Genomic DNA, 26,415 nt, shown 5'->3' on the forward strand with positions numbered 1-26,415 from the left:
GCCCATCAATCCCCTTGTGATGGACTCAGGCATCTTTGTGAATCTGGAATTCCTTCTCCATGGCAGCCCGCGGGGCCATCGCGCTGTCTGTGTGCGAGCTGCCTGGGGCAGCAGCGGAGGCTCTGAGTCCTGACTTAATTTGGAAGATATAAATTATGGCTTAGATGGTAACGTATTTATCACGTTCAGTCCCTGTTTTTTTTCTACAGCTATGGTATATTTCCTCTCAATTAGATATTAATATTCAAGCCTGACTTCTGACAAGTTGCACGTGTTGCCCTATTGAAAACAAAGGGGAAGGGATGCCTCGCGGGCAGCTTGAAGCTGGCTGCTGAGCTGAATCTCCTGCGTGGTGCCCTGCATTTGTATGTAGGGTTTGGCTTACTGTTCGTCTAGTGACAACAGAGGTTACTTATCTGCATGTGCTGCAAGCGTCTGCTTGCTGGTGATGCGGTAAATTATGATGCTGGAAATTTTATAGTTTCCCTTGCTGACCTGCAGTCAATTTAACTTCTCTGTAAAGTCACTGGGCTTCATCAGAAGGCAGTTATAAATTCTTCATGTATTAGCAAACAGCCCCCCTGTTCTTGGAGATAACATGCAAAACAGAACAAGTTGCCATAGAGCAGCAAATATTTGCTGCTTCAGGTTTGAAGAAGGGCATGGAGAGGCAGTGCTTCCTCCTCTGCAGGTGCCTTCTTCCTCTAGAAAGATGCCTTGTAGTGTCTTGTGACCATCTGCCTGCCATTGATTTAAGAAAGACCATTAATTTATTTTCCCATGTCCTGCAACTTTCAAGGTATGATACCAAACCTGGTGAAGAGTGTTAAAGAGCATCACTGGTGCTCTGTAAAAGGGATTATCAGGTCTTAAAGTTCTCTTCTCCTTCTGTATTAGGAACATGTATCTCTAATTAATCAATCCTCATTTTCATTGTCAGTTATGCTTTCATTACCTCATTCAATTACGTAGTTGTGTTTTTAACCTCTTTCAATCATTAAGGTGTTTGTATCTCACTGAAACGCAGGAGTACTTTCTGTCATTCTCATGCTGAGGGTCAGAAATGTGGTGTGTTTTTTTTAGATCTTTTCATACTTGAATTAAAAATTAATTTTTTTGGAGCTCTAATTGTTTAGAGGTACTTCCAGTAGCCCGTAAGCTGGAAGCAAAAACCTGCTTCAACCCAGATAAAATTATTTAATGCCCAAACTAATAATTGCTAGCTTTTTTTTCTTACTACATGCAGTATTTCAGCATGGTCTCCTCGATGTGTACTAGCACGGAACGGCTTCTGCCAGTGGGAACTGCAGAGGCGTAGCGCTGTCACCGCAGATAGCGGCTTGCTAGCTAATAGAAGAGAACAGTTTTCAAAAGCCATTGACTACAACCTGCCTAAAGTCGTCATCCTGATTTTAAAGTAACATTTTATCTTATAGCCAGGACTCGAAAACCTAAGCTAAATCAGGATGTTCACAACAGTCTTACTGTCACACACACATTCCTTCTAACTGTGTAGCTGGATGTGTCCCTCTGTAATACAAAAGCGTGCTGGGCTTAGGGAAGAGTTTGCTAGATGTATTAGAGGCGGGGAGAGTCGAAGGGCGCTTGCCTTTCTGAGAGATGCTGTATGTGCTTTTTTTGAGATTTTTTTTAAAGGTTGGGGGAAAAGAGTTTACCCTCTTAGGGTGCATGTTTGCCTTGAGTGACTACTGCCACAGCAGCTGTCCCAACAATGGTCTACAAGTAAAAAAATAAATACTTAATAAAACTTGTCCCAGTATGCATAGGGATTTAACAGCAAATGCTTTCGACCCCATGCTTGATAGGTAGCACATTGTAAACCTCCACAAACTCATCCTGTGCTGCTACCTTTGCTTGCTGCAGGGAATCACACGTTGGTAGTTGCTGCTCCTCTTTATCTCGGGACTGGAAACCTTGACGTGCATCGTAATCAGAAACCCAAAACCACCACCCCAAACTGATCGTAGGGTAGAAAGGGAATTCAGTCCTATCTAACAGACCCGAGAACAAACTGGCTTTCTGGATAGAGCAGGAAGGTTTGTGTCTTACAGGACTTGACTTTATGGCATTCTCAGGGGCAGCTTGCATGATTGTAACCTCCAGCTTGCTATCAAATGTGATGGGGAATGTGCATCTAGCAAGGAGTGCTGGCACCCACTTGGTGGTCCTGAGCAAATTGTATGCAGTTGCGTGACAAGAACTTAGTAATTATTTTTTTCCCCTCTGCCAGACTATAAAGGTGAAGCTGCAGGTTTGTGGGGACTCCCTCAGACTGGAAGCCCCTGGCACATGAGAGCAGCGTGGTGGTATGGGGTGCTGAGACGTGAGTCCAGGCTGAGGAGCCTGAGCTACAGGTTCTTGTCTTCCAGAACAGCGAACAGTGTCACGTTATGAGCTTGTAAGACGGACATCTCTTTTCCACTTAAAATCGTCCACAAGCTGGAGCTTTTCTAGTCTGTTTCAGTCTGAGATTTGTATGATTCTGAGCTTTAGAACTGCTCCGCTTCTCTGTGCATTTAAGTTCTGGGTTGTTTGTGCAGACCTTTTTTCTTTCAATTACGCTGTATTCTGATGCTAGGAATCATGGATCACAGAACGGTTTGGGTTGGAAGGGACCTTAGAGGTCATCTAACTCCAACCCCCTGCAATGCCCAGGGCCCCCAGCCCCATCCAGCCTGGCCTTGGGCACTGCCAGGGGCACCCATAGCTCCTGGGGGCAGCCTGCGCCAGGCCTCGCTGCCCACAGAGGGAAGGATTTCTGCCTCGGATCTAACCCAAACCCACCCTCTGATGGCTTAAGGCCATCATCTTCCTCATATCTAACCCAAACCCTCCCTCTGATGGCTTAAAGCCATCACCCCATGTCCTATCCCTACACCCCTGACACAGAGTCCCTCTCCAGCTCTCCTGCAACCCCCTTTAGGCCCTGGCAGGCTGCCATGAGGTCTCCCCGGAGCCTTCTCCTCTCCAGGCTGAACAACCCCAACTCCCTCAGCCTGGCTCCGTAGCAGAGCTGCTCCTCCATCTCTGCGCCTCCTCTGAACTTGTTCTCATACGTCCATGTCCTTCCACGTGAAGTTCTTGGTGTCTGAGCTAGGCTGTACCAGAAATGAAAACTTCAGTATTCCTGTGCAATACACTCCTAGTTTCAGCTCATGGTCTTTCACTCCAGTAAACCAAGCACACTTGGAATGTTCTGCACTTTGCCTCTCCTTTTTTTGCTGTTAAAAAAAAAAAAAAATCTCTTTAGTTTACCATGAGGAGTGACACTTTTAAGCACAGGTTGGAGCTTCTAGGTTTGAAATAGTTGGCTGAGAAAATCCAGCCTAGGTTTTCCTGGTGTTGTTATTAGGTCACCAAATCCTAACTCGGAGTTACAGCTTCAGAGGAGGTGTGTCCCCATCCACCATGAATTGAGTGATGGTGGCAGATACTCCACATAAGTAGGTTTTTCTGTCTTAAACAAGCCAAGAGGAAAACCATCACCTCTGTCAGACATTTTAAGATATTCCTTCTTACATATGGAACGGACTCTTGTAAAAACTTCTCTGTAGAACTATTGCTGTTGAAGGAAAAACATTTTGTGCATCTGTTTTGCTTCAGCGTAGCACGTGGGAATTCCCAGTAAAGTAAGGATTACAGAAAATGAGCACCCTTACACCAGCCAATGTCTTCAGAAGCTTAGAGATGGATAAAGGCTTTTCACCAGCAGTTTTATATGGGTATGGCAGCGTGTGCTGCAGCCAGTGATCTAAGTAAGCTCCCTTTTTAATGCCTCCATACATTAAATTTCACTGGTGTCCAGTCTTTTGGGTCTGAGGTCCTATGCAAGGAGTACAGAATTGTGCTGAAGTTTCCCTCGTTTGTTCTTACAGAACATCTGGGTGCTTCAAATGGATCGGTGTTTCTTGGTCTAGCAAACAATCTGTATAGGAAAATATTGGGAAATAGTAGTACATTATTCAGACTCCTTCATGGTATTTACCATCAACACATTTATTGCTATCCTGAAGAGGCCTGCTTTCATTAGCAAGAACGTTTATTTAAATGTTCTATAAAGGAATAAATGAGTGAACCGAAGGCTAGCAGCAGCAGATCTGTCCTAAGGACAGGAATATGCTAACTGCTGTTAAAACACTCTTTCCAGGTGCATGCATCCAGCACATGGTACCGTCACTGCTGTAGCACTGACAGGAGATGGATTTTTTTTTTCTTTTGTCTCATTTTAGTCTCATTTGCATACCAGTTAGGCTATTATCTCCCTTAGTAGGTGCCAAAATTAGAAGGGATGATAACTGGTCAGCTGGTACTCAGACAGCAGTCTGTAACTCAAGGGGGTCTGGCTCTGTTTTGTCAGAACCCTTCAGATGTCTCTGTTGTGGCTGTTTGAATGCAGTAAATGTTTGAATGGCAGTAAATAAGAGGTTATTAGCTTGAAGAGCTCGGTCTCGTCAGCCAAAAACCAAAATGAGCAACAGCAGGAATCACGTAGTCGTGTCGCGAAGCTGAGGCCGGGCACTCGGAAGGTGCTTTGTGGTCAAGGTCAGGTTTTTCTGGGTCTCTGGGAAACTCGTTTTGGGTTCAAAATATGAAGGATGTGTAAGAGGCAGTGGGCGGCGTCCAGACCCACACATCCACAGCAGTGAGAACCTGCCAAGTGTCCAAATGGTTCATATGACGTGCTTCTAGCTTCTTGGGATAGCGCAGTTGTGTTCTTCGGTGTTAGCATTGAAAGCACATGCTAGCTCTGCTTTTGGAAAACGTGTTCTTTAAAAAGCTGGGACCGTTACTTTCTTTTCCTGTACCAAACCAACAACCAACTCTTACGCTCAAATGCGATGCGTGGCTTGTTGAGCACCTAGCCGGGAAGCTGCAGTTGGACTTTTAAGGAGTTGTTGTAACAGCTTTTTTCCTCAGAAAGTGAATAAAGCGTTTGGGTTTAACCTGGATCCCTTCATTGATCCATTCTTCAGTACAAACCCACAAGTATCACTCTCATTTCAGCTGAGGAGGAAGCAAGAGAATGAATGATTAAGGCCTGAGTGAGAGCACCGTCCAAGAACATCTATCGTAGGGCACCTTTTGGACCGGTTTCTTTGACTTAAGCATCCTTGTTCAGTTCTGATTCACTGGGACCTCTAGGTCTACATCGCACATGGAACACCTGGAAAATCTATTAGATTGTCTGTAACCACGTGCCGTGCCTGGCATCAAGTGCTAAGAGGCAGTAACAAGGTATTTAGCCTCGTGTGCTCTGTGCCGCTCCCCTTTTGGTAACTCATGCAATGCTCAGTATTACTTTGGCGTTGAATAATTAAAGTCTGCTTTGGCAAACTTCAGCACAGAACTCCGGTATTTTCACCACCTGCAAAATGCAATTTAGATCTTCAGCTGACCTGCAATGCGCGACAGTGCTGCTGGGTGGACCTTCCATCAAAAGCAGCTCAGGGGATCTTATGCTGAGGAGGAATTACAAGTCTGGCAGCACTGTAATTGAGGTTAATCATGCAGCTGACAACCATCTACAGAATCAAATTGGCTGTATTGGGAAAAACATTTTATAATGCTTTGACTTACCGAAGGGAATTACTGTATGACTTGAATACTGCAGAGCTGTACTTCATACTGTTCTTTATCTAACTTAGATAGATCTGGGGGTTTCTCCCTGTGGGGGTAAATTGGGTGTTTGAGTAGAGCACAGATAACTTAATGTTTTGTCCTTGCTGGACTGTAAATAAAAGCCTGTTAAATTTAAATTTGCAAGTAAACTTTGATTTTTAAAGTAAGATTAGTGTAATAGAATTGGGTCTTCCAGGAGTTTAGTGCTGTCTGGCTTTCTTTATAAACCACTGTCAGTAGAGAACAGAACATTTTAGTTAACTGTGAAGTAAGTATAATAAATGGATATTGTGTAAATTCTAAATTCTTCATTTATGTTCTCAGATGGAGCTGAAGAAGAAAAAATGGAAACAGAAACAGATGGGCAGCAGTCTGAGAAGGTAAGCTTAGTTCAGCACACTGTTTCTGAGAAAATACTTATAAACCTGAATTACTAAATTCTAAAGTGTCTGCTAAAAAATAAAAGGTAGATGGTAGTGTGCTGGTCGGTCCTCAGTGAATGAACAGTGTTCCCTAACAGTTCCCAGTCTTCCTAGTACTTCATTTTCTAATGAGTGATTAAGTCACATGGAGAAGTTTCTTGTGCTGGACAAATGGCTGGCATGTTTTTCCTTAGTAATGAGAAAAAAAAGGTTGGGACTGGGAGGAAATGTAAAGCAGGCAGTATCAAACTAACTGTAGAGACTTAAGCTGCAGAAGGACATTGGTTTGTTGCGGTTCATGACTCGTAGTGGTCTAAAGCAAGTACCACTTTGAAGTCTTGCCCTAGAAAAGTTTGTCTTGTGGCAAATTGCCTTTCCCAAGTTGAATACAGCTTTCAGCTCTGTCAAGATCAGAGGGATCAGGGCTTTCCTGGAAACTGGTGAGTTGTTTGGATTCCTTGCAGTATATTTGGCAACCATTTTTGAGTAGCCTGTGTGGAGCTGAACAGGTGACCTGAATGATTATTAGCTATTGTCACAACTCTCCAGTGGCAGTGTGAGTTACGTCTGTTCAGTCTGTGTGATCACTTGCGGCTTTGTTGGCTCTTCCTGGAACCGTTCTCAGTTCCACGGATGTGGGCAAATGAGATCTGACTAAATGAAGGTGTCCATAGCTGAGCTGGTCAGTAAAACTCCTCTTCACGAGAAGTCTGGGTTAAATTTTGGTTATAGGTGTGTGCAGTATGTGCTTTTGATGTTAGGTGTGATGCAGCCTGCCAATAAAGATCAGATAAGAAATTAATTCTTGCTACCTGTTGATAATGCTTACAAGAATGCAAGTGTTTGGGGGACTTTTATAACACTGTCTACAAACGCAGTACCTCTTTTCAGATGGTCAGCAGTAATGTCACTGGCTGTGATTGTTCCTGACCTAAACTGCAATTAAAACTAATATGCTGGAATTCAAACATCACTCTGCTAAATAAATTGTGGTAGGCGCTTATCCCCTCTGCAACAACAGATGGTATTTCTGTGTTGCGTGCTTCATCAGAGGAATGAGATAAAGTGACGTAAGTGTTGCTGTCTGTAGACTTCGTGTTACTTCTCGCTCTGGTCTCAGATAGCTCTTACGCTGTTCTTCTGATAAATAGTCAGGTACATTTAGGTAAATGCAGGCATAGAAGACGTCTTGGTTAGAGCTTGAAAAGATGCTTTGTTCTTTAAATCAGAATAAATGAGAAACATTTGGGTCAGTTTGCATTATTCCCAAGGGGAAAATTATATTTCCAGTCCTAAGCACGAAGCTGCCGCTGATTTTAGGAATACTATCTTAAGGTACCTAGATTTTTAACAAATATTTTTATTTTACTTCTACTTTGCAACCATTAGTCTTTCCCACCCGTTCCGGGACAGAAGCACCCTCCTGCAGTATGTAATTCAGTTGTAGTGTTTAATGCCACAAGATGCTGTTGTGACCGTGAGAATTTGGAGGTGATACGTGTATTGCTGAATACTGTATGAATGGTTAACATAGCATGGAAAAGATAGGAGACTGGTGCACGAACTACCAGAATAAATGGTGACAGCGTGGGGAGTAGAAGATGTCCTTACCTGTCATCTTCAGGATTTCATGTACCTTCAGATGAAGCATTTTACCTGGGTTACTGAATCTGGTAGATTCCAGTATGGCAGCTGCTTTGTCTGTTCAGATTGTGGGTACGGTTGTCAAAATGGGCTTAAGTAAAGTCAGCCTTTAAAACTTAATCTCTTCCTTTATGATAGTGAATTAATTTGGAAGCTATAAACCAAGTTAACATTGAATGTCTTGTATAGCTCTCATTCTCCAAACGATCCTTCATCTCATTTAGGTTGAAAACAAAGTAGAGAGTGAAATTGAAGAAGGTGATAAAGCACAAGAAGGAGAAAATGAGAGAAACACAGAAAAAGAACAAGATAGTGAAGTGACTGCAGACACCAAGACAGGTAATGATTCCCAGCTGTTCCTCAAGCTGTGTTAGCTTTAATAGCCTTCCTCTAAAGTTGTTGGAATAGTCTATAAACTCAGCCCTGGCAGAAATATTTTGTCTTGCACATCAGGCTGCTTCATGGTTCAGTAGTAAATATTCTAGTTTAATTTCACTGCAAAGCTCAGGCACTAAATTCTTTCTTGAACTCATTTTAGACCTCAGCTGAGCTGAGCTTTCATTGTGTGTTGTGACTGGGTGAAGAAATTGCAATGGCAAAGTGAGTATAGGTCACAAATTCTTTCCTTCTGCCTGTATTACACACCATTTGATCATTTTTGATGCAAAGAAATGGGACTGCTCACTTCTATGCTTATAAGTTAATGTGCTAGCTCAATTTCCCTGTGAAGTGATGTGAAGCCTTTATTTTGACAGGTTAGCAGGTAAGTTTTTTCCCTACATAAGACGTTACTCTTGTTATTTATTTTTAACACATTCCCCTTGTACCTGGTGGATACACTGATCTTTACTGGAACTCGCAATCAGTATTTTAGCACCAGGTAGAACAAGACGTGCTTGGATTCACGTATAAAAGTAAAGGTAATCATGGAGTTGATTTGGAAATGCAGCTACAAGAGTCTTAATGAAAGAAAGCTGATGGCAGAAGATGAATTGGCAGGATGAAAACTAAAAACGTTTAAACTTGCCGTATTTGTTGGATCAGATCCTCTGAAATTGTTCCCACGTCAGCATTTGGGCAAGCAGCAGTAGTGTTACAGAGGAATGTGACTGTGGATGAATGGATTTGTCTGGCCAATAGCAGTGCGTGAAGTGCAATTCCTGTCCTGAGTGATATTGTTAACAAAGGGAGAATGCACATAACAAATGTGGCGGGAAATCTCTTTCAGAAGAAAAGGAGACAGAAGAGAACAAGGAGAACGTTGATGCAAGCAAAGACAAAGAAAATGAGGCTGGGAAGAAGAAAGTGGAACACGAAATCTCGGAAGGAAACGTAGCTACAGCTGCAGCTGCTGCTCTTGCCTCAGCTGCCACCAAAGCAAAGGTTTGTTTTATGCAAATATGCGTTGGCTTGATTTCCAGCTCACGTTACAGCTGTTTTTAAAATGGCCCTTTGTTCCAGATCTGCGGAATTTCATGTTCTGATCTCTAATACCTTGAAAGACCACATGTCATCTTGAATTTATTCTGCTTGAACTACGAAGTGAAATTGTGTATAATTTAATTTAGGCTGCTATTTGCATCTTTATGAAGTCAATGAACATCCATAAGAAAGACCCCCAAAACTTCTGTCGTCTTTTGTAAAGACTTTTCTCTGCTCAGTAGGTCTGGTTGTAATGTTGAAGGCATAGATCTGGATGGCAGCATCCTTACGTTGCCTTTCTTGCTGTGCCAGTCTATTCGGTGGCCTTCACACAAGCCCTCTCTACTTGGATCCTTTGTCTGTAAAAACAATGTGATGCTCATTTCCAGTGTTACAATTTGTTTTATAGACAACGTGATGATATTTGCGTTAAGAGGTGCTGTGTGTCTGTTAATGATAGACAAAAACATGCTTTTAAACTTCTGTTTGTCTGTAGTCTCTTAATGAGCTGTGGTTTGAATCAGTGTTCTGGCTAGTAGCTTTTCGTTACCCTGTAATTACTAATTGCATGCTGTCCTTTGTTCCCATTCTTTTTGCAGGAACCAGACTGCCTTTATTTCTTTCAGAATATCTTTTTCAAAATCGGTTTTCTCTTTTGATATTTTTGGGGATTCACATTTTAGTTTGGGTTTCTTACTGCTCTGGGGATTCAGTGCCAAATTCCATAGCATTCCATCTACTTTATGGATACCAAAAAGCAAAGCAAGGATGGCATTTATTCCTGATGGATTTCCAGAACATAATGGTGGACATAATGAGGTGTTGTATGTGTTGTACTGACTTTCCAGTCTGTTTTTTTTGCCCCTTGAACTTTAGACCTATTTTTCCCAGATGCATCATATGCAAGTATGATGATAGATGTTGTTGAAATAATACAATCCCTCCTTTATGAATCCATGAGATTGAGGATATTTTTAGTTGGCTACTTTTCAGACTAGTTTCTAAAATCAAAAGCTGCATGGTTTAACATTGCCCTTGTAGTCTTTTCCAACCTAAATGATTCTGTTGATTCTTTGATTTTTCAGCCATGTTTTGCTTTAAAGTGTGGAATTTAATCTCTATTTCATGGAAGTCATCTTTCTCCAAATAAAAAATTATATCCTACTTTCCTTCCTTTGGTGATAATGAGTGCTAGAGGGAGAAGGGACTTTGCTAATGGCAATTTTCGTAATGATGATAATAATATTCTAGAAGAAATTTATCTTTATATTACAGGAAATAATATAATTAGGATGGTCACACTTAGAGTAGAATTCAGGTTCAACAGGGATTTCTCTTTCCACTTGCATTTAAAAACCCAGACAATATTAAGGCTTTCAGTGAGCTGTATCTGGTCTGAGAAAGTAATTCAGTTCTTCATATTAAACTAAAGACCTGGTCATGTGAAGAGCTGTTACAGAGTTATTTTCCTTGTGATTTTATATTAGAGGAATATTGCAGTTATCTTCTAAGGAGAAACAGGTGTTAAAGGCAGGCATTTGAAGTTTTTCTTTTGAGATAAGAAGCTTTACCCCTCATCTGAGGGAGAGACTGTATTCCTACACATAGAATGGAGCAACTATTTTCAATGCATTTTTACAGGTTATGGCTTTGGTACAAACATTATTAGAATTATTTTAAGACCCTTTTTCTCATTTTCTTCTTGGATTCTTAAATCAATGTAAGCTGTTTTTTTTCTTTCTGCACATAAGCCTGGTGGTTTCACACCAGTAGGTAGCTCAGCACCACCATGCCATCGTACTCCCACTCCCCCCCCTCAGGAGAAGATAGGAAAAAATGCTCATGGGTCAAAATAAGGACAGGAGGATTGTTCACCAGTTAGCACTGTGGGCAAAACAGACTTGGCATAGGATGGCTATTATTGCTCCCCCCAGACCCACTGCTCCTGGGTGGGCTCCTCTCCATGGGTTGCAGCTCCAGCCCAGACCCCTGCTCCTGCGGGGGCTCTCCATGGGCCACAGCCTCCTCCAGGCCACATCCACCTGCTCCACGTGGGCTCTTCCACGGGTTGCAGCGTGGAGATCTGCTCCATGTGGGACCCATGGGCTGCAGGGGGACAGCCTGCTCCACCAGGGGCCTCTCCACAGGCTGCAGGGGAACTGCTGCTGCGTGCCTGGAGCACCTCCTGCCCTCCTGCTGCACTCACCTTGAGGCCTGCACAGCTGCTTCTCTCATATTTCTCACTCTTCTCTCCCAGCTGCTTTCTTTTCCCTCCCTTTCTTCAGTCTGCTCTCCCAGAGGCACAACCAGCATCTCATGGCTCTGCTCTGACACAGGGCAGCTGCTGGGCTCTGCTCACAGAGGTCCCCCCAAAGTCCTCCCCACTACCAAAACCTTGCCACATCAACCCAACACAATAAGCAGGCCGTGACAGAAAATGCCTTCTGTCCTGCAGACTGCTGTTGACTTCTGTACAGTTGTGTGCCCTTCTGCCGTAGCTGTTGGACCATCACTGCGCTGCCTGCAAGGGCTGTTCTGTTCATAACATGACCTCCTGCATGGCAGCGACCATATGGCTTCTGAATTTCTGTTTTGAGGTAGTTGTGATCAAATACTTCTTTTCTAGAAGATGCTGATCTCAAAACTGCCGGTGATGCAAAACCCCCCGTAATTAGCCAGAAGTTTTTCCGTGGGTGGTTGACTTTGCTGTTAAGCTTTATTTCTAGTCTGGTGCGCTTCAGCCACTATTGTACCACTGCAACGCTTTCCTACTGAATTAAAAAGTCTTTGGTTAGCAACCGCTTGTTCCGCGTGGAGGTATTCAGAAATGTGAAATTCAGCAGTAGAATAGACACTGTTACTAAAATTATTTCTCCTTATTTGTGGGAAGCTACATCATGTCTTCTGTTTATAGGCAAATCCAATTGTCTTTAAATGGTTCCTTTTTGCTGCTGCTCTAGAAACTTAGTGTAGAACCTTCCTCATCTCCTGCTTGAACGTATGCAGGGCAGGATTCAGCAGTTTTTCTCCTTGTGCGCGTTGGTTTAGGTAAAGATGGCAAATACACAGAACTATTTCTTCTGTTTCATTTGCAAAAGAACGGAGCCCTCTGGGCCTCAAAACAAAAGTGAGGTGAAGCACCTGGTCTGTTTTCACAAAACAGAAGAGAGGAGGGAGAGAAATAATTTTCTCCGCCTGTTGCAGTTCCAACTAATCTCCTGTGTGTAGATGAGAGGCTGTCACGCTCCCTGTGATGTGTTGCAAGGACACTATCCGTTCTCCAGGTGTCTCGTGCTCTGGTTTTACAGTTGCATGTACCCGTTGTCACGTTCTTGCTGTGATTAGCCCCTTTCCTAACTGAAGCACGGGTTAAAAAGATTAGGGGCTGGTTAGGTTCTGTGAAGTGACTTGTAATGTGCCTTTGCTGGGTCCGTAGCTAGTCTTGGGATTCCTCTCCAAGTATTCACTGAGAAGGAATTTGCGAGCAGAGGAAGCAGTGGGTTTCGTGGCAATGGGCACGATCTCAGGCACGGAGGTGGTAATTGCTGTCCTCATGGCCAGGAGTCGGTGCTTACACGGGGAACAGAAGCTCTGTAGAGGCGCTCAGGTGCTGGCTTGGGGATGCTCAGCTCTTTCAGAGCAGCAGTGTCCCAGGATAATGTCATATCTTCTTTTTGCTTTGTTACTTGTTAAGCACCTTGCTGCATCCATCTTAGCAGTCAATTTAAATCGCTGTTAACTTTATCGTACTCTGTTTTGTAAGCTTCAGAGTTGGCAATGACTTGTTCTTTGTCCATGTGAAAGCCCTGAGTAACGTCAGGCTAAGGAGTGCTTTCTTCACTTCTCTTCAGAAACAAATTCTGTGAGGATTTCCTTTCGAATGTGTATTTTGAGACATCTTTCACCTAATCATGTGTCTTGCTGATCTTGTTAATTTGGTTTCATTATTAAAATTACACACGTCAGGCAAGGCAAAATGACTATCGAAGGCTTTGTGCACCAACAGAGGTACTTCTGTCACTGACTTTTGTACAGAGCAGCCTGCTTTACTAAGCCATATTAATTGACGTTGTATGTTGTAGTTCTGTCAGCCACTCAATTAGTTTATTTCAGATGTGCACCATCAAGTCTGGTCAGCACTTAAGTGAAGGTCCTGCTTGGATTTCACAACGGCATGCCAGCAGTTGAACTTGGGGGATTGTTGTGGTTCCCTAAGCTGGACCTTACTGAAAAGGAAACTTAGTGAGTCTTGAGCATACGGTACCAAGACTTCCCAAAGACTTGCTGTATTGTTGGTGTGTTGTCATTCAACCGCGTTGATTTCCAGTAAAGCATATTAGCGATGGAAACAACATCAGAGATTTGAGAAATTCTGTTTCTGGTCAGGATTACCAGTTTTCTAATGCTGCTTTTCTCCTCAGTATTTCTTCCAGTTCTGAACAAAGGTCTGGGACACAGCCTGCTTAATATGACTCCCTGCTTGCTGGTTGCATCAAGCATTTTTCTTCCTTCTTCCCTGCCGCCCTCACCTTGCCCTTCTCAAAAGGCAGCCTTGCTGTCCCCCAGCCCTCGGATGGGTCAGGCTGGCTCTGCCTCAGCGCTCTGCTCAGGAAACGTCCTGGGACTGCTGCTACAGAAACTGCCCAGCAGTGTGTGCCCATAATGGGTGTCTTATTTGGAGTGTATTTTTAGTTTGAACAGTGGGCTTGTAGCAAAAGCTGGTAGAAAGCATCATTAGCATGCCTTTCACACTTGGAAAATGTGAAATGATTTCACAGGTCGTCTTATATCTACCTATCCTATATATATTATCTATCTCTTAAGTCATGTACGTGTCTGCGTGTGTATGTGTTAAAGCTAAATCCTCGCGAGGAACCTGTTTGCATTTTTCTGCAGCTCTGTTTCACACTGTTTATATACAGCTTTGCAACCTGGTTATTGAAGGAAACCAGAGGGTGTTTTTTTTTTCCAGTTTCTTTTCATAGATACGTAGAGGTTTCTCTGCAGTCTCTGCCCTAGCCTGAGGTGGAACTGCTGCAGTAAGAAAGCTTACGGTTTAGCAGTGTGGTGTTGAATGTAATGGGAATATACTTAGCTAGATACATAGCTTCTAATTTAATTGAGGAAAAAAAAATGTAATGGCAGAGGCATGCAAGTCATCTCAGTGCTTCTGTGGGTTGTTCCAGGTAAAAGCCTCCTGTATGAGTTTTGGTGTGTTTTTGGATGACCTGCAGCTGACTGAGTATGACCTAACCTTTGCTTCCTTATTTGCATTTCCCCTGAACATGCTCTGTTGCACATTCAGAAGGCTTTGGGGCAAAGCTGGTTTGCTTTTGAATACTGAGCATCCACAATACCGTTTGTATATTTATGTAGAAGCTCAATAATCTTCCAAGGGCTTTTGGTTCTGAGCATAAAGTTGATAATCTGGTGCCCTGCTTTCTTTCCAGAAGTGGAACAGAATGGCTAAAGCTAGGTGCAGGGGTAACTGGTAATTCGTTTACTTAAAATGCTCTATTTGTAAAATACGTGTAAAGAAAAATCCTGTGTTTTATTCTCAGCATCTAGCAGCAGTGGAAGAAAGAAAGATCAAGTCCCTGGTTGCCCTTCTGGTGGAAACACAGATGAAGAAGCTGGAGATAAAACTTCGCCATTTTGAGGAGTTGGAAACCATTATGGACAGAGAGAAAGAGGCAGTAAGTAGTGGGGACACTAATCTGAACTTCTGGATTGTATCAGTCACTACAAAGACTTTATGCCATCAGCACTTTCAGCTGTTCCTCGCCTTTAGGAATTTCTTTCCACCCCAGCTCAAATTTGTAATTACCCCATACTGTGGTGTCTGAGCCCTCCTTCTCTGTCCAGAATCTTCCTTTTATCATAAGCAGCAAACTGGCAATATCCCAGATTTGCTTCCTAATCCTTTTTGCTGTCATGGAAGCACGAATATGGACCCAAGTCTGCGCCTGTGTGTAGGCCTTGTGATGTGAATGATAACTGACACAAAAATGGCTTTTTCCCTGTAAAGAGACTGAAATGGATGGAAACCTTGCTTCCCTAGAGGGAAGGAGGAAACCAGCACTGTCTGCCTACGATTCCTGACCCAGTTCAGATGGGAGATGTGGTTTTAAGCAGGTAGCTTTCTTTTTTTTTTTTGAGGACGTTCTCAGTAGCTCTTTGAAAAATCCTGAGAGCAGTGGCAGAAGGATACATGCTCATGAGTAACAGCTTCTCATTTTCAGATGAGGGATTTGCTTGAGCTGGAGGGGGTAACAGCAGGCGCAAGACGACGAAGGAAACAGTAATGTCAAGAGATGAGAAAAGGTGATTGCTCATAGGGAACAGAAAGGTATCAAAGGAGAACAAAGCTCGATTATCAAACCTGACAAGGAAGCATGATTGATATGGAGGATACAGAGGAGGAGGAGCTGGGCAAGTAAAGCAGAGAAATTGTTCATTTGACTTCAGTCTGGTGAAGCAGTAGCCAGGGCACAGGCTGTGAGTGAGGTCTAGCCAGCTGCAGAAAGTAGTGACCCCGAGAGAGCATATATGGGGCATCTCAGGCAGGGTTTATTTGTCGTAACGCTGTTAGTACATCTCACTGAGGGCTTGTGCATCCCTAAAATCAGGATGTAATATGAAAGAGATGCTGCCTCTGCCTACCAGTGCCTGGATTACATATCAATTACTGAGTGTTCTTCCATTTATAGATCAGTGGGCTTTCAGAGAAGCAATTTTTCTCTGACTACTGTAAACATGACCCAAAATTTCATTTTTATCAGAGAGCAGTCAGGTTTTGCATTTTTCTGTTGTTTAGCTTGCTCATTTTTGTCAATAGGCAATTACTCCAGGTGTGTTGAAGACATTGACTCATAGTTCTAGGGGTTTTCATGTTTGCCCTACCATGTGAATTTAATGGAATTTACATCCTCACTTTGGCACTAATCACACTGATAGAATTTGACGAACTGGGGTCTTTTGTTGTAGCAGAATGTCAGCAAGAATTTCTAGATTGCTCAGCATCCTCAGCCATTACAGTGTGGTGTCTGCCTCTGACACTGATTGGCAATGCAAGAAATGGACCTAACTATTCCAAAAAGGTTCTCTGTAGATTTCTTTCTTTGGGGGATACATTCTATTACGGACAGGTTTTTTTCCACTTTGAGGCATATGACATTTTCCTTTTCAAAAAGTGCATACAGATTTTTTCCCCTTGGCTTTCTAGCAGTTAAGTTTGGACTTTTCACCTGTCACTATGGATATTTGGTGGAATAATTAAAGCAAAAGTTTGCTTAGTGCTATTGCACAGTATGCTTATGTCCTTATTTGTTGCATTATAGCAAAGGTGGCTTCATTACTTTAAAGGTGAGGTGATCCCAAGCGTTGAAAGAACTCTGTGCTGCTAACTGGATGGTGTTAGGTCTTAGACAAAACAAATACACTTGGTGTTTAAGCTGAAGTAATTTCAGTGCTAATTCTGATTGTGTCCCCAAGGATCCTATTGGTAGGAGCCTTGTTGACCCAGAATTTATAATCACACGTGAATGCTTTTCTTTCCTGTTGCTGTTAGGGAGGAGTTATTTTCTGAAGATGGAGTTTGTAGTACAGTGACAACTTGCAGCAGTGTATATATAAAGCGTTTGTAAGAGTCCCTTCTAATGGGAATCACTTTGCAACAGTGCAAAAATACGTTGCTGCAAACTTGAAGATCGTCAAGAGTGTAGTATTCATGAATGTGTACCTAAAGCATGTGGTGGATTTAATGAATCGAGCTGTGTAGGAGATTGTGCAGCAGACTGAAGCACGCTCGTCTTTGCTGAGATAGCCAAGCTCCGCTCTTGCCTGACATTACCCTGCAGATTTTATGGAGTTCAGAGAATGCAAATTACTGGAAATCTGCCCAATAAAAAATGCGTTTTTACCACCATCTTTCTTCTGATCTGTACAGCAGAAGTCTGTAAACTTGCTTTGGAACTGATTGTGACATGCAAGAACCTAATGCAGAACCGGGTATTTTGGGCCCTGCGCCAGTTCTAAGACCAGCTTGTGCTGTAACTTGTATTTATGTGCCTTTCTCTTCTGTCCAACTGTGTCTTCTCATCCTGAAGGAAAGAAATGTATAGGAGGGAAGTTTTTACTCATTTTCTTAAGTACAAGGTGTGTTTTCAGATACTGGATGCTGTTTGGTAATGCTTTAAAAAGCATTTTTGACTGCTCTGACCTCTTTGATGAGGTGTAGCAGGATAGGGTGCCATGAAGAGAGCAAAGCAGGAGTGTAAAAGAATATAAAAAGTATGGTGTAGCAGTTCTTCTTGCTTAAGCCTTTGTTTCGGGTCATTTGCAGTAATTCTCTTCTGAACCGCCTGTCACCTACCGAATCTGTTTCCATACATGCACAATTACACCATTGGTGTATGTGTCTCTGCTTCTTACCGAGTTCCTCCCACTAGTGTATCAGATTGGTCAAGGACAAAGGAGTCATGGCAGCATGAATAATCACATTGTGGTCCCTACATGCTGAAAAACAGCCCCCAACAAGGAGCATGTATTATTCATCAGCTCTGTCCCCATCTGGTTCTGCTGGTGAATGTGTGCTCTGTAGTGGAATTTCGTTTTCATCCGTGTTTTGTCAGCAGTCAAACTGCTAACACAAAGCATTGGTGGAGCTTCGGGATTTCTGGAGAACTTCCACAAGGTGGAAGTCTCCTTGGCAACCTGCTTTTCGGATAAATAATGGAGTAAGTCTTAAACACTCATTCAAAATTCGTAAAGTAGCTGCACAAATAGGTCCAGTTGCTTGAGAGTAACAGACATAAAAATGCATTATGATTTCTTGGTTCATAGTCAAATGCATTTCCTCAACCATGGCAGTGATCGGTCTTATAAATGCCCAATAGTAAGATAAATTTTCTGAAGCTTCTTTATCTTGTAATTTGGGCATTGCTTGCAAACTATATGCCTTCATAATTAAAGTAATCTCTTTACATTAATTGGCCTAAGTTACATGAGGCTTTTCTTTGAATAACACTCGTTGGTAGCGCCAATCATTGGTGTTTGGATATTGTGATGTCCAGATTCTACACTTCAAATGAAGGTACAGAGCAGGGTCCTGCCTGTAGTCACTGAGCACATGCTCTTGCCTGCATATGTTCTGCTTTGGTCTTTCTATGGAACCTCTTTGGGCTATTTCTCCTCGCTCCAACACAATGAGAGAAAAACGTACAGTTACTGCTAGAGCTGGATTGAGGCTGAATGTTCTGTACAGTTATCGAGTAATTTGTTAATCATATTACTGGGGGATTCTTTAGGACAAAACAAGGTGACTTCATCAGTTCCGGCTGGAAGATGGCCTGTACCCATTACCAAAAACCGCTGCCAATTTTTTTGCTAATCAAATGCCGATCCGATTGAAATGGCTTAAATATGTAGTTCTTAACTATGTTCTCCTCTTTTCATTTTTCCCTATTTTTGACGTAGTTAGAGCAGCAGAGACAGCAGTTGCTGACAGAACGCCAGAATTTTCACATGGAACAGCTGAAATACGCTGAATTAAGGGCTCGTCAGCAAATGGAGCAGCAGCACAGTCAAAACCCACAGCAACCTCACCAGCACTCCGGTGGGCCTGGAATGAACCCGCTCGGGGCACCAGCACATCCAGGCCTACTGCCCCATCAGCAGCCCCCGCCGTACCCAATGATGCACCACCAGATGCCACCACCCCACCCACCACAGCCAGGTAAGAACTGGAAGGAGAAATCCTCCGAGGTTATTCGTCACCACTCAGAGTAGATTAAATTAAGAGGAAAAGGTATTGACGGATAAAATTGCACAAGGTTTGACAGATGTTCTGTGACGTGGTGTTTTATAACGGTGCTTCCTGTAAAATGGAAGCAGCTTGCTGGAATAGTTAGCTCGATGATCCTTGTGGGTCCCTTCCAACTTGGGATATTCTTGCTTTGCCTGTACTACAGCTTTGTTTTAGAGCTTATGTCCCAGTACTAGATGTGCGGTGGAATCTGGGGAGGGATATCTTAGCAATGCCTATAAATATCTGACAGGAGGGAATGAGAAGGAGGGTACCGGGTTCTTCTCAGTTGCAGCCAGTGACAGGGCAAGAAGGGATGAGCACTTGAAATTCCATGTCAACACAAGAAAACCCTTTTCTCTGATGATCCCTAAGCACTGGAGCAGGTTGCTTGGCGAGGCTGAGGGTTCTGTGATTGGAGGTAGGTGGTCACTCCAAGCCTCTAAAGGCTCTTCCTTTTTCTTTTTTTTTAAAGCTTGCAAGCTGCCACCAACTATCATTTTCAAATGTTTGTGAGCTTGTTTGTATTTCTTTAGACTTTTTTATGCCAAGTGATCTCTGCTCCTTCAACAGCAATCATTCACTCCAATTCTCTAGTTCATGACACATCTAATCGGGTAAAAAACTTAAGGGAAAGGACAAGCATGAGAAACAGGGGCAGAAAGCTCCTTAGGCAGCTTTATTTGGCAGGAGACTTGATTCTGATATGCTCCTACCCCCGACTTAGGGCTTTGCTTTCTGCCTTGTGAGATGTGAGATGAGAATCGCAGAGCTGTGTTGGTCAGGAGAATTGCTTGAAAGTCCAGCCTGCTGCTCAGGGCAAGCCTGGCTGGATCCAACAACTGAGGGACTTGTCCCATTGGTGTTTAGATGTGTTCAAGGGTGGAGACGTTCCTAATACCAAGGGATGGAGAAATTAGGTGGCCAAGTGACTGTGCCTAACAGGGGGAGGAACATCTGCTGGAAATACAAAATCTCTGCCATTTATTCAAAAACTACTCCTTGTTTCATGGCAAAACTAATAGCCCTGCTGTTAAGTGACAAAGTTACTAAGAGCATTTGCAGTTTCACCTTAAAACAATTTTAGTGTGGAAAGGAATTGGGACTATCAAGTGTTGCACTTGTGCTGTGAAGATGTTTATGGGAATGAGCTTTGAAGGCTTTGCTATACTTGCATGTCGTTGAAATGATCATTTAAAATAATGTCACCACTTGGAATGTATGAACCTGGTAGACTGGATTGCAGCAAAGGAGAAGAGCTTTTGTCAGATGTCGACTGCTTGACCAAAAGCCATTCCAAAAGATGGCCTGATTGGTTATTTGCTAATTAGCTAAAAATCTTTCAGAAGGTCTTACATAGCTGAAGAAACTGGAAAGTTAAGAATATCATGATCAAAAATAAGACGTAGTAACCTAAAGGGTGCAGTAGATTGAGTTTTTGCCTTAATAAAAGCCTGAGGTAAGGGCAGTTTGTATCGTACTGTTGAATGTATGGTCTGAAAAAGAGCAAAAGTGCTTAGTGAACTAGCAGGGTTTGCAGATGACCATGAAATGTGAGGCATCAAATCCAATTGTGTGAATCTCCGCAGTAATAAAAACGCGATTCAGTCAACAGATGCAGGGAAATCTCCATTGGAGAGGAAGATAAGAGTCGTCTGGTGATCTAGATGCTTAAGCTAACTATCTTCTCAAGAGGTCAGGGTCAGCGAGTTCATTGAGCACTTGTGGACAAAAAGTTAATTCTGAAATTGGAGAATGGGGATGTGATAAAATATGCTCTAATTTTTAGATTCAAATAACATTGTAGCCTGATTTGTCTATTGTATGCTGTATCGGCAGTTGAGTTCGTTCATTCAGTGGAATGAAGAAATGTTCTGTGAAATGGAAAAACAGCAAATTGAAAACAGTGTAAAGGGAGGGGAAATCATACTGTATATCATTAGACCGGCTCCTATTTACAAGGTACTATCGAGACTGAAAATATAACAAGATTAAATGCATTGTTGTATTCACTAGGGGATTAATAAAGCTTGATTTCTAATATATTTGCATCCTTGGTTCACATAACACCTTATTATTTCAGCCCCATCATAATCATCCAGGCCCTCTGTATCTCCGGTGATCCCTTCCAGCGAGTATTATGAGGAGTGTGGTACTGTGTTAATTAGTCAGCACATCTCTTTTTCAGATCTGATTAAAGTTAGTCAATAGATCGACTTCCCCCCTCCTGTTAGAGGGTGGCAAGCTGATGGACAAGGAGCAGCACTGCAGCCTCCCTGACAGGGAAGCATCTGGTGCCGTCTGTCGGCGTGCAGGCACAGGAGGAGGTGGATCTTGCATTTTACTGAACCTGATAGCTCATGGGCTTGGTACTTTTATGAAAGTGAGAATGCAAATGCCTTTTAAGACACTTGGAGAATCTGAAGGCAAAATCCTTTCCTCTGTACTGAGACTATCTCAGACTGATCCCGCCTAAGAATCAAGATAGTCCATTTTCCTCAGGCTCTTCGGTGTCAGAAACAAAATTTCTAGTTCTATTAGAGATGCTTGGGAAGTCCACGACGTAGTACCAGAGCTCCTTGGCTTCAACATGAGCTGGCTGAAGGCAGCAGAGCTTTGCATATCTCAAGGGCAAGGAGAGGAAACAGAGTTCACTGTTCCTCGAGCGAGTTCAGGACTTAAATGCTGAGCCACTCCAGGGTGTATTTGTTGTAACAAGAATGCTTCAGCCCTCTGAGAAGGTAACTCACAGACTGACCCGACTTTCTGTTTAGGTAGCTTAAGCTGCCTGGTGCGTGACTTTGGTTTCTCTCACAAATCAGTACGTTGCAGCTTGGGTCTGTGTGCAGGCGGTGCACGCGACAGACACAAAGCTGCAATCTCTGGAAATCCTGCTGGAACCCTGAGGCAGTCAGCAGCTGCATTTCGCATGTGCGCGCACACCACGTATTGTATACATGGAAAAAAGAAAAGAAAAATCCCCTATTGCATCATATTGGTCCTGTTGAATCTGTGTTAAATACTACAGAATTCCCATTGTAATGTATGCATTTTCCTTAACTTACTTTTTTAGGGCAACTAAGCAGTAAAATAATTTCACGATACACTTTTTCATACATAGGTCAGGAACAATGTTTGCTAATTTGGGGTCCTTTGGAACAAACTGGGGAACTTCACCTTACTGGCTGTACATCTGTGCCTGAAGTTCCCTCCCTGCAGGGGATTCTCCTCATGTCTTGGTGGAGTGCTAAAATTCCAGAGGGTTTTTTTGTAGATTGACCTCATCTAGCAGACGTAGTCCCAGGTAGAGAGGGCCGAGACACACGTGCAGAAGAAATCTGAGAACTGTTTTTTGTCAGTGATAGCCACATAGGTGAACCTTGAGCTTCGGAGCTGTCAGCGTGCTGCATGCCAGTGCTGAGCTTGAAATCCTTGTGCAAGAAAAACAATGTTTTGTACCCTAACTCTCAGTCTCTGTCCATTAATAGCCTGCTTTCCCTAAAGTGGACGCTTCCAAGGAACTCGAGTGATGTGGAATAATCCTTCTCTCGGGTACAAGGAGGTTGCTGGAGGCTGTTCGATGAGCCGCGGCCCGCTGGGCCGGCTGGCAGCTCCGCAGGAGGGGCTGCCCCACTCAGTTGGCACTAGAGAAAAATCCCCAAACAACTTGGACCTGCCAGTGGGCAAGTTTTCAAAATCCATCTGTGAATGGAAGCGAAGCAGCAAGGCCCCGAGGGGGAGCTGGAGGTAGAAATACACCTTTGCCATTCCCCCTGCAGCCACGTGGGCCCGACTCCAGGCCTTGGTTCTCATCAGCGTTATCAGCCAGGTTTCTGACCTTAACAGTGGCAAAAAGTGTAACTGTTGGGTCAGCAGACCGTGAAGAGAAAGCTGAGTCGAATGTCTTTTAAGTGATTGACGTAAGCTGAAGAGATGGCAAGGAAACGAAGTGATGAAAAGATCTGAAAGGCATTTAGAAATGGAAGAAAGGGAAGTCGCTGCTTGCAGCCCCTCTGGACTCAGAGGCAGGCTGGGCTCTCTCTTTGCTAGTCATAGCAAGCAGCACGGCTTGATGGTTGAAAAGACACAGCTTGGAGTTAAGAATCCGAAGTAGGACTCTGCTGTGTCTGCCGTGACGTTCAGTTAAACTTGTGCCTGCTGCTCCAGCCTGCGTTTTGAGCTTGGCTGCCTTGAGTCTGGGCTTTGGCACCTGGATGTGACCAGGTCCTGGTCAGCTCAGTGGTGCTGTTCGCTGTTTTCAGACAAGTCCCGTTGCTAGCTCATTTCCTACGTTTTTGACTTAACCACAACTCTTCACTTGATTTTGACTGAGCTTATTTTGTTCTCTCCAGTCCCTGGAAGGAAGACATTTAAAATAAAGAAAAATAACGTTGGATTCCAGTTTCTCACCATGAAAAAATGCACCTCATAATTAGAACATAAAATAAAATTCCGAATTTCTTCCTGTGCTACCGGCCTTGCAGCTGGTTGTATCATCTGAAGCACGCACGTTACACGTTTCTCTGTGTTCAGGTGATCTGTGAAAGGCCGAGAAGTGCCTTGCACAAGTGATGCTTGTGGTGTGTGCTGTGAGAAGCCTGCGGTTCTTGGAGGAAGGGAGAGGTGCGTGTGCTAATAGCTGGGATTAATTAGCTCCTCCCTTCAGAGTGGATTTCCAGCTACTAAATCATTTCTGACCCAAAGTAGAAATAGAATAGAGGTAAGGATGCACCTTCCACCACGGCTGGATGAGTAACGTTACAGCATTTTTCCCCAATATATTTTCCACAATTTTTTGTTGAAATATTTTACAATAAAAATAAAAAATGAGCTACTGGTTGCTCTGTAATTTCCCGTTGAACTGGCTGCAATCACAGGATATTTTTTTGTCCAGGTAAGGATTTTAGGGTTTGCTTCCTTCTGGTAAATCCTTTCCAAGGACTGTCAGTGCTTCCTTTTTGTACATCGTGAGCTTGCTGGCAGAAGACTTGCAGGGGGTCGTCACACAACAGGAAAGCAAAGTAATACGTGTGGTGAACAGGTTTGTGGTATTCATCCCTAATGCCCTAATCCACGCTTCATTGTGGCTTTGTAAGGTGTAGCAGTGGTTGGTAACACAAAAAAATATATATATTAAAGCCAGATAATGTGCTCTGGCAGATTCTCAGCTGTGTTGTGGAAAGGCAGTTGTGTGACTTCCATTTTGGCAGAAGATGTGTTAACTTTACCTCGAATTCTTTGCTGTGTTAGTGCTGAAGGCTGTTTGTGGGGAAGTGCAGTGGGCTTGAGTAGGAAATAAGAGCTGACTGGGGGACCACGACTCCTCTTGGGGATGCTGGATGACATTTTGCTGACTTGCACCATGCTGAACATCTGCAGAGCTTCTCCGGTGAGTCTGAGCAGCTCCCAGCTCCTTGCAAGGAGGTGTTACTGAGTGTGCCTTAATATTTCAAGGTTACCAGTGCTGCTGTGCATGAGGCTTGTCCTTGCTGGCGTAACACATGAAGCAGCCTCTCGACAAAGGATCTTGCATCGGGTTTGTCAGATGGGCACAGAAGACGAGCAGCGAGCCGTCAGCTGGCCCCAAAGCCTGCTGCGGTGTGTCCAGGCCCTCGGAGGTGCCTGCGCAGCCCGCCGATGCCTCTGCCAGCGCCGAATGCATCGCGCTGGAGGGAAGCGACGGAAACGCAGCGTGCAAGTGAAGTGGAAACTCTGCCTCTCCCCCGAGACTCGATGCTAAATGAGTTATTGTGGTTAATTATTCACAGTTCTCGGCTACAGGATCGCCTGCCGCAGCGCGTGTTAGGGGGAGGACGTGCGGAAGGAGAGGCCGTCTGCAGGAGGCTGGTTGGAGCGTGGATTGCCGCGTCTTGTGGGCTCCGCTGGCAGCGAGGAGGAGCGTGTCTCGCAGCACTGCCGCGAGCCAGCCGGCGTGCCCAGAGCGTCTGTCTGCCTGCTCCCCCATCAGGATTTTGAAACAACTCAGTCAATAGTAGGAGAGCAGGATTGTAGAAGGATGTGGCTCTTGGGGAGGTCAGGACTGTCGCGGTGCCCGCTGCTTTGCCTTCTCTGAAATCCTGGCCACGGGAGGGGGAAATGCCCTCAGGTAGCACTGCCTGTGCTGGCACATTCACGCTTTGCACGATATACAGCAGAGGTGTGCAGGAGGACTGGCATCGGCTCGGGCTTCGTGCATTGCATCCTGTTGACTGCTACAGTGAAACAAAAATCCTCTGTGTTGGCCACTGTAGTGCCCCTCGGGTAGCTGATTTCCTAGAGGTAGAGGCTAATTTAATGGAGATAAATACCTTGGAGATCCTTTAAAAACTGCTCCTCGTGAGCTTCGCTCCAACGTGAATCTGCGGTTGGCAGTTTGGTAATAGTGGAATGCTTCGGAGCACGCATTAGAAAATGTCTCCAATCTCTAACGTGTAAAGGATTTTTTTTAGTCCGCTAAATCTCATTTTATTGAACCTTTTGGCTTTATCTCTTCCTGCGTCTGCTGTTTTTTAAGCTCTCCCCCTTATGTAGGTCACACTTCCACATTTTATGCTTGAGCTGCTGTCTTGAAACGGTATCTCTTGTGAAAAGAAAAAGCGTATGATCTCTGTAGAAACGGCACTTCGTTTTTGCCATGGTGGTAGTGGCAATTTCCCCTTTGTTAATCCCAGTTTGGTTGGCTATTGCTTGATTACCGCTCAAATTCAGCGTTTTGGAGTTCTGTACGAGATAAGATTGTTCCTCTGCAAGTACCTTAAGCTCATTTTAAGACAAAATTCTTGCTTATCCCATCAGCAAGGCGAAGAATGGACAGCCAGCCCTGTACTCAAACACGCTCTTCTCCAGCTTATGGGAAAAAAAACTGCAGTGCCACTTAATTTTAAATCTCCAAGAGAGGAAAAAAATAACAGATACCTCCGCTCAGATAGCAGGAACTTCCCAGCGAGCGGTGTTAGAAGATTTGGAGTAATTACACAACTTGAATGTATGAAGAAACAAATTTTTAAGTTGATTTAATTGGTGCTTAAGACCTCACGTGAAGCACGTTTCCGTATGTAGTAAGCCTGATCCAGCTTCGGGTGTTTCAGACGAGGTTTTCCAGTACTAATCGTTTCATTTGCATGGGGAGAGTCTTGCAGGCATGCGGCGTTAGAAGGAAGAAAGCCAAATTGTGCTTGGAGAGTTTCAGGCTTGTGTCAGATGGCAGCTCCCAGACTGGGGATTTCTCAGTTCTGCTCTACTGCAACGCAGCTGTGATGTGCTGATTTTTTTCAATTTTGTTCCCCCCTCAACCTTTGTTTTGCCAGCGAATAACTTCACTCATACCGGCAAACGTCTTGTCCTTTTGCTGCAAAGCCCTCTGCATCTCTGGGCTGTGTTCTGTCTCCGTTTTCTTCTTTTGGCACAGGTTCAGACGTGCCACCGTAGTTTCAGCTGCCCTGTATCTGCTCGGTAGATCTCCCTTTGTTTCTGGATGTTTGC

At 43.8% G+C, this 26,415-nt stretch overlaps 1 protein-coding gene and 1 long non-coding RNA gene across 4 annotated transcripts in view; both read left to right on the top strand.

The window, feature by feature from the left end:
- Nucleotides 1-26,415, top strand: part of SMARCC1 (SWI/SNF related, matrix associated, actin dependent regulator of chromatin subfamily c member 1) — an 81,477-nt gene that overhangs the window by 48,825 nt on the left and 6,237 nt on the right. For all 3 annotated transcript variants that reach the window (XM_035317734.1, XM_035317735.1, XM_035317736.1), the window contains 5 exons: nt 5,965-6,020; nt 7,931-8,045; nt 8,935-9,089; nt 14,690-14,824; nt 18,606-18,864. In XM_035317734.1, the coding sequence (XP_035173625.1) occupies nt 5,965-6,020; nt 7,931-8,045; nt 8,935-9,089; nt 14,690-14,824; nt 18,606-18,864 (720 nt within the window). The remainder of the gene's footprint in view (nt 1-5,964; nt 6,021-7,930; nt 8,046-8,934; nt 9,090-14,689; nt 14,825-18,605; nt 18,865-26,415) is intronic.
- Nucleotides 19,146-23,742, top strand: LOC118161949. Its single transcript, XR_004748236.1, has 2 exons — nt 19,146-22,464; nt 22,733-23,742. It is a non-coding gene; the product is annotated as an uncharacterized LOC118161949 (long non-coding RNA).

Source organism: Oxyura jamaicensis, chromosome 2 (assembly GCF_011077185.1).
Source record: "Oxyura jamaicensis isolate SHBP4307 breed ruddy duck chromosome 2, BPBGC_Ojam_1.0, whole genome shotgun sequence".
Classification (NCBI taxonomy): domain Eukaryota; kingdom Metazoa; phylum Chordata; class Aves; order Anseriformes; family Anatidae; genus Oxyura; species Oxyura jamaicensis.